The following is a 16,267-nucleotide window of genomic DNA, read 5'->3' on the forward strand; positions in this document are numbered from 1 at the left end:
GATAGCAGGAACACTTTATTTTTATTGTAATGCAGCAACCAATTTACACACATAAAAATTCCACAAACACCAATGAACTTAAAAATAACGTAATCTGTTTTAATAATGTTGCTTCATGGATAAATTTGGCCAAGACACCAGGTGAACGCCCCCATTAAAAATATTTTTGGGGAATATTGTGTTATTCTGTAAAGGAGGCTGCGTGTCAGTGCATGTGTGTGTAAATGATTTAGTTAAGCTGGACAGAGGTTACTAGGAGACAGGTTGTCTGAAAGGATAGAGATGTTAGGTTTGAGGTACAAGTAAATTGGTTGGATCTACCATTTGCATTTTTAGATAAGTTGAGAGTTTGTTTGAATATCAAAGGCGACAAGAAACATGTTTGCATCTTGCAGGAGTTCCAAAGGTAGAAGAGGGTATGTTATATTATATTGACTTGAAAGTAAAGATAGATAGAAAACAAAAACGATTTTATATTTGGAAGGGTTTAAGTTTCAAAGAGGTGTGAGAACAATAGAACCTGAGATGAAGGGGGAAAAAAGGTATTTTAGAGTTACTGTGGAAAGCTTAAGGTAGCTGTGAGATGGAGCTAAGGTCAGCTGAGTTGGGAGCTGTTAGCTTTAGCTCTAGGTTGGGAGAAGATGCAGTTTGAATCAGCCATCAGTCAAGTCAGAAAAATCTTGTGCTGCAACACACAGTTGTTTTTTGAAGTCTTGGATTTCCACAGCGGAGTGGAAGAGAGTTAGAGGTCATATGATATACCTTTATTAAAGCTACAGCAGTTTGCCTTTGGTAATATTACTGGATTTTTAAAGTTAAATATCTATAAAGGGAGTGTTGCCTGGAAGGTGTTTACTTGTGGGTTTGACCAGGTTGGGAGTCTTTTGGGGGACTATTTTGTAAGGCTAATTTGTAACTGCAACCGTAATCTTGCGTGCTTAAGTTTTCTTTTATTCTTGTTAATAAAACTTTTACTTATAATTTTTAAAATCCCAAAAGTGTTACTGGACTTCTTGCTGCTTAGATCAGTATGTCATCTTCTTGTTTTCAGAATACAAAAAAAAAGGGTATGGCCTGTAAGCCAAGCTTCCCTCTGGGATTTGGTTTGCGCAGAAACTAACATCAGCTGTGGTCATAACAGCTGCCTCCCAGAAGATTGAGATGCTGTGCAGCCATATTACACCAGTGGAATCAGGACCTACTTTTGATCCTGAAGGCAAAAATATTTTTAAACTAGTAAAATTCCGCCCCATGTTATAAAGACATGTAATATGGACATGGAAGGGAATAAATTGCAGGCTCTTAAGAGTCAGACTTCTTAAGTATTGCCAAGGTTCTATCATTTATGCATTCTAACGGTGCTGCAGATAGCTATGATGAAAGCACTCCCTTGCTCCCCTAATCTTATTAGCTAAATGATTGTTGGCTGAAGATGTGCAATCCACTTTCAACAGGAACGCAGCATGGTTTATCCCAGTCCAGGTCACCTCTCCCTAGAATTTCTTTACAGGCAGCAATAGGAGACCTACGCTATTCCAGTCACATATCAGCTCACTAAATTAAGAAGGCCATCGATGATCTATTCAATTCCAACCATACACAGTGAAACAAAAGAAAAAAGGAACAATATTCAGTTCCACAGATTAGCAGAGTTCCCATAGACATAAGATGAAAGCGAATGAAGGCATGTGGCACTCAAAGATCGACGTGACAATCCTCTCAATGTTATAAATGGAATGGAATCTTATTCACTGCGCATGCAGCAAATATGCAATGGCAATCACCTTATTCTACTTGTGCATGCCATAAATCCAGGAAGCTGCCAAGACACTATCATCTAACAATTTACCACACCAGTACTGTACTCATGACTCAAGCATATCAAGATAGTAGATTAGCACTCAAAGCTACTCCCTTTAGTTACGGCTTCTGACTCTTGTAAAGCTGTTCTGCAAATGGAGGACAAAAACGGAAGAGCTGAGTCCAAAATCTCGGATAAAAGGGTGCATGTCCATACCCCCACATTGGAAAGGAGAGAAGTTGACTTTGTTGGATTCAGCATCGTTAGATCATTTACATAATTAGAATACAGTGTGAAGAATTGTCCCCTCGTCGGTGAGGGTTGGGGGGAGAGTTCAGGAGCGGGCGCACCTCCGATTGGCGCCCCCAATTGGGGACGCGCCTCCATTTTACATAGGCAGGCATGCATGCTAAAGAGCGCACCCGTCTCCCTGAGACTAAGTGCTGCCTCAGGGAGATCGGCGCCAAATTCAAAAATGTGATATATAGAAAAATAAAATTTCCCTGGCATGGCCCCTCAAGTGACACTGTCACATGAGTTGGGACATGTTCATCACTTTTAATTAAACTTTTATTAAATTTTTAAAAACCTACTTGAAATCTCATCCCGCCCGTGGATGAGGTTTCATGCTTGTTCTGAAGCCCGCCAGGGCTCCCCGCCAGCCCACCAACATTAAGGCTGCACGGGCAGGTCCTTTAACTAGTTCAATTAGTTTTTAAATGGCCTCAATTGGCCATTGACAGGTCGGCGGGCGCACAGCTGATTCGGCTGCGCCCCCACCGACCTGAAAATTGAAATGACATGGGGTGATGTTGGGGGTTCCACCTGATGTCATCCCATGTCATTTTACGTGCCAGCGAGCAGGTCCCACCGCCCCCCCGCCGCTCGCTGAACTCAATATCCTGCCCAGTATGTTCTCTCTGCATTTTCTACATGTGCAGGAAATGCTATGGCAAGAGGCATGCAAAAGATTTGAGGGGCTAAATTGGATAGCCCCCAAACACAGGTGTGCATATCGCAGTGTGCAATTCACCCTGCCCAGTTCAGTGTATTGTAGGCTGCACACCAACTTCATAATGCTTGTCCATGAATGAGTCTCTTAAAAGGGAAGATGCATTGTGACTACAGCACATGCAGGGAATCATGCAGGATGTGAATTTGACCTGCAATACAGTGAAAAATGGCACAAAATGAGAGATGGTGCCAATGTTTTCGAAAATTGCACTTGGGAAGCCTTGGTGAGTAAGCTGGAAAGTAGGACAGATGCTCTGCAGAGGGCCAAGGGGCACTCCAGACACATGCTCAAAATGCAATGGGAGAAGATAGCCGTGGAGGTCAATACTGGCTTAGTCCCGAGGACCTAGATGCAGTGCCACAATGATCTGACACAAGTGGTCAAGGTTAGCGAATGCCATACCCTATAACTGCACCACGAGCCTCAGACACTGTTCAAGTCCCACACCCTCATCACTGAGCTACCAATAATCTCTATCAATCAGGACTCATACCCAACAATCATATGCTTCGCCTCTCCCTCCTGTATCACTGTTACAAATTCTACAACCACATCTCACCACATGTTGCTCAGATTGAGACTAATCTAAAGAAGTTCATGAGCTCCTCGCACTTCCTATTGGAGGTGAGGGCAACGGAGATAAGAAAGGATGGTTTAAACATAGGCACAAGCTTTCAATTCAAGAGCAGTGGGTGATTCTACTTTGACAATACAGGTACCAGAATTATTCTCTATGGTTGCTTTATTGTTTAATCACAATTATAAATTTTGAGATACATTGATCGGTTTCGTGATTGGCATCCTTTCATTTGCGAACAATTTGGTGAGGTCAGATGAGATCATCTGCTGCACTTCTTTTGATGGCTGAACAAGTCGATTTTGGAAAGACAGAAGCCTGGATCTTCCACCCCACCGTGGCGGGACCTGCTGCAGGAGATTCAGTGGCCTAGCCAAATGTCCATTGACTTTCAGTGGGACCAGACAATCTCGGCGGAGGGCGGGCTGGAAAATCCCAGCCATAGTCTGCCACAAGTGTCACACATGAAGTTGCTCCTTGCCAGGGGTGCAGGGTGATCTCTGCTGACGTCTTCTTTGCAGGGCTGACGTCTGCTTTGGAGCTTCTGAAACCACACGTTGTCAGAGTGGCGATTTCCTGCCCACAGCTGGTGTCAGCATTTGCATCATCAGCTAGATTTTCTCACTTATTGTGATTGATGTTGAAGGATTTCATGTCTCATTTGACAGCATCCTTGAATCAGAGTTTTGGGCGCCCTGCTGGTCTCTTGACACTGGCTACCTCCCAGTTTGAAACAATCCTTGGAGATGTAGCCATCTTTATTCCACCATGTCGTCTTCTTAGGCAATACCTTGGGATCGAGGATGACTTGCTTCGACTTTAATTCAATTGGTTCTGGGATGGCTGATAAGTTCAATGTATGATCTACAGACTGCCACATGCAGGACATGTGGTGCATGAAGGATTAGGCAGAGGTGGTGTTTGGAGGTTTGTGCGCTTTTTCTGATATTTTGACTTCACCTTTGCATGATCTCGATGAAGTCTTTCGCCATGTTTGGTGCCTTCCCAAATAAACCTTCTCCATTTTGGTCAGTTATAAGGCAGGGATGTTTGATATCCTCAGTGATGTTTTGAGGACATCCCTAAAGCATTTCCCCTGTCCTCCTGGGTGTCTCTTGCCACAACCAAGTTGAGCAGTTTCTTCAGGAGACTGGTGTCAGACACACAAGCAACATGTCCTACCTAGTGGAATTGTTTTTGAGGGATTAGCACCTCAATGCTGGGCCAGTTAGCTTGGGAGAAGACCACTTCTCTAGTCACCAGATTTGGAGTGAAGGTACTGCTAATAGTAATTCTCCAGTGCTCTGAGATGCCTGCTGTAGGTTGTCCAAGTCTCTGAAGCATTTAGGAGTGCGGGGATCACTGCTGCCCAGCAAACCATGACCTTAGTCTTGGGGTTTGAAATCCTGGTCCTCAAATACTCTTTTCTACAGTCAGGCAAAGGCTCTGCTATCACATTGGAAGCGATGATAAATTTCACCATTAATTTCTGCCTTCATTGCATAAGGAACATATCTTTTTATTTTTGTGGGATTGTTGTAAAGAACATATCTTTTTATTTTCTGTTGGATTGTGGATTAAAATTACAATGGCTGCAGATTGAAAGACATGCCCACTGGAACAGGATGATATTTTTTACAATGTTGCAGTCTTGGAACAGAGTGCGCCATGAAAGACAGGATGATGCCGGAAAGGAGTCCTGGACCAAGGAAACTGCCTAACAACAGCATTTTAATTGGACCCTGACCAGGTGAGCAGAGTTTGTGTGAAGAGCAGTGCAGCTGAATAGCACCTAGCCTGAAAGGAACAAGACCTAAAACCTGTGTGGGGAAGATTCCGGTAATTCCACAATAATAGCTAACTTTTTTTTTCTCCTCTTTTCTCTATAACCTGCTCTCTCTCTGAAAAGCCCTGTCAAGGGGCAAAGGGGAAAATCACTGTCAGAGACATTGAAAGGCAAGTGCTCAACCAGTAAACTAAATACTGAAAGTGCTGGAAGACCACCACATGTCATCAACAAGAACTGAAAGGAATTTAGAAGACATCAATCAAAATCAACCCATTGAATCCTGTACTTCGGAATTGGCGTTATTGAACTGTTTTATCCCATCCTCAAAATCCATGTTTTTGTGTGTCTTATACGTGTGTGTATAGGGATTTAAGGAGGGGGTACAGTTTAAGTTATAGTGTTAGAAATTAGCAGTTCATATTTCTTTCTTTTGCCATTGGTTAATGACAGTTTGTTCAATAAACAGTTATTTACTTATTAAGTTTACAAATCTGGCGCTCGTATTCTGTTAACCTAAATTAAACAGTTGGGTAGAATTAGGACAATCTGGTGGTTTGATCAAACTATTCACATTTGTCATGGCTCGGGGAACAGTGGGGCTTGATATTACAGCGCACTATCCCCAGTGAGTCGCGACAGTTGAGAGTAGGCTCCCAAAATACTGAAAATTGCTTGCATATTCCAGGATCTTACCGTTGATCTTAAATCAATGGGAGGTGTTGTTGTGCTGTGGGAGCTGACTGGAAGAGGAGCTTAGTTTTCCAAGAGTTTAGTGAAAGGCCCATTTTCTCATTTGCTATGGAGTTGTCAACAATGACCTGGAGCTCAGTTTCCAGAGAGTGCGCACACACAAGCATCATCTGCATACTAAAGCTCTATGACTGAGGTTGGAGTGGTTTTGGTTTTGGATTGCAGGTGGCGTAGGTTGAACAGTTTCCCCTCTATTCTGTAGATTACCTTCATGCCTGTGGGTAATTTGCTGGAGGTGCGGTGCAGTATTTCAGCGAGGAACATGGAGAAGAGGGCTCTCTTCATTGTTTGACCCCCTCTTCACTGAGATCGGGTCTATGACGATTCCGTTGGTGAGGATCATAGCTTGCATGTCATCAAGAAGTAGGCAGAGGATGGTTACAAAGTTCTGATGGCAGCTAAATTTGAGAAGGCCATGTGCAGTGGCTGATGCTGTTCCTTGCAGTTTTCTTGAATTTGCCATGCAGTGGAGATCACTGTGGTGCCACTCAACGGCCAGAAGCCATACTGTGACTTGAAGTTCTTCGGCCACTGAGAGGAGGTGATTGAGGAAATCCTTGCAAAGATCTTCTCTGTGGCATGCAGCAGGGAGAGTCCTCTATAGTTACCGCAATGGGACTTGTCTCCCTTCTTGAATATAGTCACGATCACAGCGTCATATTCCTCAGATGAGGAATATGTGCAACCATGCCAGGAGTGTATCTCGCTTGTGATTCAGAATTTCGGCAGAGAGTCCATCTGCTCCAGAGGCCTTCTGGTTTTTCAGCTGTCAAATGGCTTTTTCAACTTTGCTGCAGACCAGGGTAGCATTGAGACTGAGCTAGAAGGGGTATTGAGGAATAAAGTTGAGGACATTCAAGTCAAAGACAAAACCTCAGTAGAGGAGTGCCTCAAAATGTTCTCTTTAGCAAGCACTGACTGCCTCCCTGTCCTTGATGGGCTCCCCTCCAAGTTTGGCTCTCACCGTGGTGGGCGCTAGAATGCTTGGGCCATAGATTGTCTTCACAGTGCTGAAGAAACTGTGCATGTTATGGGTGTCCGCAAGTTGTTGGATCTCCTATGTTCTTTTTATCCCGCTTGTTCGTTATGTCACGGGTATTATGCTGTACCGCTGCCTTCAGCCACTTGTTGGACTGCTGCATTTCTCAGTCAATTAGATCCTATATCTCTTGGTCATTTTCACAAATCAATCACGATATTTCCTGGTAGAGAGAATAAAGACCTCTTTGTAGGTACTTGTTATGGTGGACTTTAGGGTTGACCATAGGTACACTGTAGCTCCTAGTGACTGGAGATTGGAAGGTTGGCAATGAACCACTATCTGAGAAGGGCCACCTTGGCGGGTTCCTCGAGGCCTCCTTTACTCAGTGAATGAGCAGTGAATTCCAACACCAGACAAGCTCATTTTTGATGGTGCAGCCCATCCCATGGACACGCAGTTCCTCGTTTGGAAGGCTGTTCCAGGGAACGCTGTACCCACCCACCTTGTTCCTTCAGTAGGTCGTGTCTCACTTAGGGCAGAAACGTTGAGGTGTCCGAGTTCCCGAGCTATGATGGCAATGACAATGTCACTGCTGGGTTTGTCGACGAGGATCCCAATATTCCAGGTCTCAAACTTCATTTTTGACAAATGGAAGATGCCAGTGTTGATTTGTTTTTTTAAGTGGGGTAGTTGCTGCACGCCAACTATCACATGGTCTCAGCAGAGCAGATCCAATGGTAAGGGGGTTCCAAGACAATTGGAGGTCAGGCAGCAAAGCCCTTTTTATTTGATTAGCGCAATCATGCCTGGTATGTTTGCCCTAGAAAGGACTGCTTCATTGGTGACTTAGTCTTTCCATGTGATGCCGAGGGTACATCAGAGACCCAGAAGGTTTAAGTTATTGAGCTTTCCTTGGTAGATGGTGCATGAGATATCTAAAATATGGGCTATTCCACTTTTCTGTTCTTTTGATCTGACCCAGCCTGCAAATTACCATGCAAAGTCGCAAATGAGTATGGCACCGGTGAACAGACTGGCAGGCACGTATCGATGACATCACCAGTGGGAACAACTGCAAATGTGCGGGTGGATGCAGGGCAAGGCAGGTGGACATGCACACATCTGTGCATGCATGATGATGTTTTCCAACCATGGTCATGAGTTACACTTGAACTGCAAACTCCATGGCTACCAATGAGCCACAATTAAGGAGAATCCTTATGTGCCAAAGGTCCAGAAAGTTCAGACTAGGCATATTGTTAGACAACGACACGCATGTAAAGAGAGCCAGGAATTCATTTTAACTATGCCAATGTGAATTAAGAGCAGTTCACTAAATATATTTTTGAAATTTATGAGAAATAATGATTCAAACTCCCCATAAAAAAATATCCACTTGGTTTTTATGTATACTATTGCCCATCATGGCGCCTAGGGCAAGAACTCTGGGCACAAACATTATAAATCTCAAGAAATCAAGAAAAAGTTGAAAGAAATTCTCCTCAAATACCAGTTAGTGACCACTGCACCCCTATTCCCTCATTCCAACCCCTGAACCCAGTGAACACAAGGACTTCACCGAACATGTTCTGTCTGTCCAGGATCCGTTGCAAGTTTTGCATCTAGAAAGATGCATGAGCATAATGAAGATTCTTTCATACTCCCTCAAACCTCAACAGCTATTCATGGGACCAAATACAATTCAATAGCAGGTCCAATAGTTCCGAGACATTTAAACTTCCTACCAACACAACTCTGAAGGAGGATCATACAGACTCGAAACGTTAACTCTGTTTGTCTCTCCACAGATGTTGCTAGACCTGCTGAGTTTTTCCAGCATTTTCTGTTTTGTTTAGATTTCCAGCATCCGCAGTATTTTGCTTTAAAATTTCCTGCAGTTGGGCAGCTTCAAGGCTGACAGAAACCTCACTGAGACGTTGACTTGAATGCTGACTAGACTCCCAGTTACCACTCCTGTCTGTGTTTCCGTTTTCAACCAAGTAAGGAGCTTCTCAGCTGGAGAGACAAACACAGTCCTGAAATGTGCTCAAATCCTAAGGATTCTGTCAACAGCCCAAATGACTGGCCAACGTGAGCCACAAACTAGCTTCCATTTCCTTCCCAGCATCCTGCACTTTTACAACAGAGGCTATTTTGGCTTAGAATCTGACTGTATCCCTTTTCTACTCAGATACAGGGAGAACTGGAGTTAAACTGCTGATCTAGAAAACTAAAGTCCTTGGTCTTCTCAGATAGCCTAGCGGGTGGATTAGAATCCATTTTCATATCACCAAAGGCACCAATGGTCCCAGCTCCCTTAAAGTGGAACAGAGTTCAAAATTTCTGCTATCCTTTGTGTTAAAAAGTGTTTCCTGTTTTCACTCTTAAATAGCTTAGCTCTAACTTTAAGGCACACATACCATGGTTTATTTCTGAAACCTCGTCATTTGGGTCAATTCCCAAGAGGAAATATTTTATTTCAAAATAACTATATCAATCATTTTTGGATTGCTAGCTGTTTGAAAGAAAGGGCTTCTGTCAGGAAATTGAGTCATGCACCTGCCATTTTCTCCCATTTGCTGCTAGGCTGAGATCGATGCCTGAAATTGTACTGTACTTCTTATGTTTAGTATCTCCTCTAGAAAATCCAACTTGGTATCGAATCAAAGGGTCCATTGAAATATGATTTATATCATTGATAATCTATCATATGGAATTAATACGTGGAAACCAATTAAACCATGTAATGGTTTCACTTGGTTCCAGACCTTTTTTCAGCCTTGGTCCAAACTAGGACGAAAGAACTGAATTCCACAGGTGAGACGAGTGTGACGGCCCTTGAATTTAATGTGGCATTTGACTAATTGTACTAACATGGAGCCCTTGTAAAATTTAACTTAATGGGAATCAGGAGGAAACCTGCCCACTGGCTGGGGTCATACCTGCCATTAAGGAAGATGGCTGTGTTTAATGGAGGCAAATCATCCCAGTCCCAGGACATTGCTGCAGGAGTTCATCAAGGCAATATCTTAGTCCCAACCATCTTCAGCTGCTTTATCAATGATCTTCAATCCATCATAAGGTTAAAAGAGAGGATGTTTGCGCAGTGTTCAGTTCTAGTCACAACTCTTTAGATAATGAAGCAGTCCATGCCCACATATAACAAGGCCTGGACAATATTCAGGCTTGGGCTGGCTGATAAATGGCAAGCAACATTTGTGTCAGACAATGACCATCTCTAACTAAAGACAGAGCCTGAGCACCTCCCTTGACATTCAAAGGCATTATCTATTCCGGATCATCTGCAATCAACATCCTGGTGGGGTCACTATTAATCAGAGACTTCACTGGACCAGCCACATAAATACTGAGGTTATAAGAACAGGTCACTGCCACCACAGTTCCCTAGACATCGGACTCCATCCTTCTTCTCCAGCAACAGTCTGAGGCTGTACCAGACCATTCACAACATTATATTTGACAAGGTGAGTTCTTGACCGCATATCCATGCTATCGCCAAGACTGTCTACTTCAACCTTCATAACATTGCCTGACTCCATCCCTGCTCACCTGATTGCTGAAACCTTCATCCATGTGGCTGAAGTGGCAATGCTGTTCGAAGTACTGTTTCAGGTTACAATTGCTAGCAACATACGCAGGCCATTCAGTAGTACAGTACTCCCGTATCTGTTCACACTCAACATCAGCTTTCTGGGCTGCTCGAATTTCTTCTAGCTTCTGGGTGGTCACCGGAAAGGACCTAGTAGACAAGGAGACCTAGAACTTCACCTCCTCAGCAAAGTGTATATCATTGTGTGGTTTCCCCACAGGGATGCGGGACAACACATCAGCTGCAGTCTGGTGCTTACCCTGGACGTATTCTGTTTTGGTGTCAAACCTCATGCGCCGTAATCAAAACATTTGAATGGCATCTTCACCAATTCCCTTGGTGTTAAGCAGAGTAAGTAATGGCATATGATTAATCTGCATTGTAATTTGAGTCCCAGGACACAATCTGAAAACTTTTTGCAAGCCCATATGACAGCAAGGGCCTCTTTTTTTGGATGACAGCATACCGCTGCTCTGTTTCTATCATTGCCCCATAGGCATAATATACTGGTCTGCGAGAGCTGTCTTACTAAATTTGGAACAATATGGCCCCCAAGCTGCGACTATGGTGGGTAGGTCTGAGCCATAATGGGTCAGCGTTTCTGTGGACATGAGCACATCCTTGATTTTGTCGGAAGCTTTCTGCTGGTATTCGTCCCAGTGCCAGGCCTGGTCCTGTTTCAGGAGTTATTATAATGGTTCGTGGATGTGTGCAAGATTGGGTAGGAACATATCCAGCTGATTAACCATGTCTATAAAATGTTGAAGTTCTGTAACGTAGAGGGGTGGTGAGAAATCCTTGATGGTCGCAGCTTAGGAGCAATATTGTTCTAAATTTAGTAAGGCAGCTCTCGCAGACCAGTATATTATGCCTGTGGGGCAATGATAGAAACAGGGCAATGGTATGCTGTTATCGAAAAAAAACAAGGCCCTGCGGTTTTCTGAGAATCTGCCTGGACCCCAGAGGTGTGAACAAAATGGCTTAAGAAGTAGGTTTAGAGAACTTAGGTTTATGATTATATGTAAGACCCATGGACCGTAAACATCACAATACCAATTGCACCCTGGCATTATGCTCCTCCGTGGTATAAGAATATTGTCCATATGGCAGAAAACTCCATCCAGCCCTTCCAGAATGCCAGTCATGGTACATTGAAAGATCTCGGGCACTGAGGCAATTCCAAATAGCAGACAGTTAAAATTGTACTGGCCAAAGGGCGTGATAGATGTAGTTAACAATTTTGACTCCTCATCTAACAGGAACAGCCAGAAACCGCTACCAACAAGTTTGGTGAAAAATGAGCTCCTCGCAAGCTTCGCCAATCTTTTGTTGACCAATGCCATGGGGAAGATTTCTTTCTCTATGGCCTTGTTCAAGTTCACAAGGTCTATACAAATGCCAAGTGAGCCGTTTGGCTTGGGCACCAGGCTGGAGTACAAAGAAGTAGGTTGTGTCACCAGTGATATCAGGTCACATGGAGCCAATCTCTTGCCTCACCATTTTCGAGAGCGAGGGTGGGGGGACCTTTTGTGGGGCAAATAAACACAACAGCTTTGTATCTTGACTTTATAATAATGTGGTAAGCTGTGTTAAGTTTCCCCAGACCTGTAAACAATTTTGGAAATGCCCTTTCGAAATTATCCGGTTTGTCCTGGTTGTTCAGCTCTTCCACCTTGTAAAGAAGCTCAAATCTGCACAGGTTCTCTGACTCAGCAATGAACATTCCTGATTTGGGATAACATGGAGAACCTCTGTAATTCCTCTTCCCCTATAACGAAATGTGGCAGTCATCTGCCCTTGCACCTTGATTGGAGTGCCCATTGGATCATGCAGTTGAGTCGTAGATGGTTGGAGAAAGTAAGGCTTCAGCCATGGTACTCTATCAGACATAATGGAAATGCCTGCATCCATGTTCAACTTAAAATTGGTTTTGTGGCTATTGACCATGATATCTGCAGTCCAAAAGTTGTCCCTAGAGTTTGCAACTTTGTTTAAGAAAGGCACTTTGTGTTTCTCTGCATTTTCTATTTCCTGGATTCTGCTTGATCTCCCTCTAAGTTTTTGACCTGAAAATGGAAGTTTCTGGCTACTGTAACATACTATTTTAAAATGCAGTAGTCTGCATTAATGGCTGGGCAAGCTTCAAACAGATGAAGTTTTTCCCACCACAACATGGATATGGAACAATGGCGCCGACCAATAGCTCTTCCTACTGGCTCTGTGTTCTGGCAGGCACTTTGATAGCCCCATGGCTCACAAATTGGGCTAGGTTGGTGGCTGTCCCCAGGAAGGCTCCCTGACACTGCACATGAACAGCCTGCCTGCAAAGTTCAGCCTGCCTGACCAACAGTACTCTCAACGATCCATACTCACAGTTATTTGCTAAGTCATACAGGTTATTTATAAAAGAATCACTATTCCTCGCAGGTTCCTGGCTGCACCGATTAAATTTTGCCTGGTCTATTATAATATTGCTTCGCAGGCTAAAGTAGGAACCGGAGGGCTTTGAGGACTTCTTCGTATTGAGCGGCTTCTTCATCAATCCTGTAGTCTTAAAATTTCGTTGGCACAGTTGCCGACTGCATAAAGGAGAACACTGATCTTCCTTAACTGGTTTCTAAACAAGTCCAACAGGCAGTTCTGTATTGACTGAATCAATGACACTAGTTTCTCCAGTGCACGGGTTGGCCAAGGTCCTCCACGATGTCTAGGGGCCTGGGCAGAGGTAAGGCTTTCTCCATAGCTCCGTGTACCTCTTGTCATTTGTTGTGAGACACTGGTAGTGATATGTTGCTCCAATTGCTGCTGTGGGCGTTTCTTGAGGGCGCTCTGCTGGGCTGATGGCCTTCATTTTTCCTGTCTTTATCAGTATTGACTGCAATCCTTAATAAATGGTTCCCAGACCACTGCCGCCATGTATTACCATCACGACCAGGCCCTGGGTGCCTTTGCTAGAAGAAAGCTGAAAACTGTAGGCGGGATTCAACCTCCTTCCCCGAGACCCCGGGTTGATTTGGCTTTCGCGTGGGTCAGCTGCCCTCTTATCCACGGCTCAGACCAGGTCTCAGGTCAGGACAAATGTCTCAGGACGTCGGTTGTTAGGATGCTTGAACAAGGCGGCTTATTCAAGCTTTTACAAGCATATGCAGGGAGGGCAGCCTCTTAGTCCATCAAGGGGAGCTCTGCCGTAATTACAAAGTCTCGCAGCTTATATACTTTTTCTTATCACAATACATTTGAGTACATTTGAATATATCCACTCGGTAACCGACACACAGGAGTCATGTTAAAACTATCCCATTGAGTAAATAAACATGCAATTCTGCTGACCAATTATTCTAAAGGGTGTATACACAATTATATTATCCAATCAAAATTAAAACACGTACGCAAGACCTTGGTTCTCACAACTCAAGACTGCTGGTGTTTCATCAAAGACCCCTCTGTCCATTGTATGTTTTCCCATATCTAAGCTGCCCCTTCCCTATCTGGGAGAGGAGTACACCTGAACAAATTTTATGTTATGTTTTATCTCCAGTCCAGCTCTCAAGGCTTCAACGCACCATTTTACCACTTGAATGGTTCTGTCTGTGCCTAGATATTAGCTCATCTCTTGAAACTTTGTAAATCACACAAAACTCAAAGCTCCTTTGTGTGCAATGTCTATCTGCTTACCCTCAGCGGTCAATATGTTTAGCATCTATGTCTACCTGGAGATTTTAGGGTTTTTCAGTAAATTCTTAGTGTTCTCTTTTAGCATTTTTAATTTTTCCCTAACAAAAACCATGCTACTTCAAACTAGTGAACATTTATTGACTATTTACAGAGATGGATTTTAGCAGGACTCCATGAGAACCTTCTTCAGTTAGGTTCCAGTTACATGTGATCTGACGCACTCTAGCTATTAGCATAATAGCTATTGGCCTTTTATACTACATACCCGTTATGCCTGTAGATGGAATTGTGATGAGTTTGAACACATTACAAATGCCATTTGTTGGCAACAAACTTTTCTAAGTTGAGCAATTAACTCACCATGCCGTTCTAGACTTGAACACACGGTGGCTCTGCAACAACAGGTTTTATTAAAACAAAATGTTTCTGAGTCTAAGTTTTTTTGCACTTTTAATGTTTTGCCTCCTCAAACAAAATGATTTGTAGTGCAACTGCACTACAGCAGAAATGCTCCTCTCACCTGCCCTCACTGCCACTCACCAACCACCATGTGTCCTTCCTGAGCCAGGACCTGGAGAGTAACAACAATTTGCATTTATATGTTACCTTTAACGTAGTAAAACGTCCTAGGATGCTTCTCAGATGCGTTATCGATCAAAATTTGACACCAAGTCACAGGAGATATTAAGGCAGATGATAAAAAGCTTGGTTGAAGAGTTATATTTTAAGGAGTGTCTTGAACGAGGAAAAAGGTAAAGTGGTGGAGAGGTTTAGGAGGAAATTCCATAGCTTTAGTCTGATGTACCTTTCTTCTCCTGCTCTTTGCTTAACAATACCCTCCTCCCCTCTCTTTCTTTCTTCTCCTCTCTCCCATCTGCTTCCTCTCCCTCCCCATTCCCACCTCTCTTGCCATGGTCCAATTATTTGTCATTTCTCACCATGAATAGTGCACTAGGTCTTGGCTTCCTTGTATTTAAAACCACAGAAATCATTAAACCAATTTTTAAAAATGAGAAAGATCCCAGAGATGAGGAAATTCAGTTACATAGATAGACTGGAGAAAGTGGGACTATTTTCCTTGACAGGAAATTTGATAGAGATATTCAAAATCATGAGGGGTCTGGACAGAGTAGCTAGGGAAAAATGTTTCCCTTGGTGAAAGGATCGAGAACAAGAGTGCACAGATTTAAGGTAACTGACAACAGAAGCAATGGTGACATGAGGAAGAACATTTTCACAGCGAATGGTTAGGATCAGAATGCACTGCCTGACAATGTGGTGGAAGTAGGTTCAATTGAGGCATTCAAGAGGAAACTGGATCATTACCTGAAAAGGAAGAACGTGCAGGGTGATGGGGAGAAGGCCAGGGAGTGACACTAGGTAAAATGCTCCTATGGAGACCTGGCACAGACACGACGGGCTGAATGGCCTCCTGTAATTGTGTGATTTTGGGGTTCCAATGTGAAAGGAAATTACAGAATTTGCCTTGCTGAGAAATCAACATTTTCTAATTTTTTTAGGGATTCAAAAACCAGTTTTTAAAAATTATAAAACTAATAAAATGAAACTTGGTGCTTACTCAGCCCAACAATAGTAGCACATTCTGAGTTATTTCAGCACTTCTTACCTTCATATGGGTGCTCACATGGACCTTCATCTTGTGTCATATATCTCTTCCATCTGTCATACACACTCCTTTCCGCTACAATACGTTGTCTTTTTCCAATGGCCAATTTATACTGCGAGGCACTAGTTAACACCTTACCACTGCAATGCCACCACAATATTCCTATTGCTGAACCACAGTTAAATAGCTTTAATGGCTGTTGGTGAGCACTGATATTAAGACCAAGGCACATGCTGCTGCTTATATGGAAAAGCCGATGCTTTGATACCCATTTCCACAGCATGCTACTTGATGCCCAATTACAGTTGTCAAGGATAAGCTCTTCGTTTTCCACATTTATGCACGTGTCGAGATGCTCGCTCTGCAGAATAAATATGTTGTTACCTACAGGAAAAAAAAGTAGTTTAGCAACTGCACAAAACATTTGATAATCATGAGCGG

General features: G+C 43.3%; 1 protein-coding gene across 1 annotated transcript in view; it reads right to left on the reverse strand.

Moving 5' to 3' along the window:
* pla2r1 (phospholipase A2 receptor 1) overlaps window positions 1-16,267 on the reverse strand; it is a 127,893-nt gene that overhangs the window by 101,096 nt on the left and 10,530 nt on the right. The window contains exon 2 of the mRNA XM_078552245.1: window positions 15,827-16,210. Within this exon, the coding sequence (XP_078408371.1) occupies window positions 15,827-16,210 (384 nt within the window). The remainder of the gene's footprint in view (window positions 1-15,826; window positions 16,211-16,267) is intronic.

The sequence above is a fragment of the Cetorhinus maximus genome, chromosome 11 (genome assembly GCF_964194155.1).
Source record: "Cetorhinus maximus chromosome 11, sCetMax3.hap1.1, whole genome shotgun sequence".
NCBI classification, from domain to species: Eukaryota; Metazoa; Chordata; class Chondrichthyes; order Lamniformes; family Cetorhinidae; genus Cetorhinus; species Cetorhinus maximus.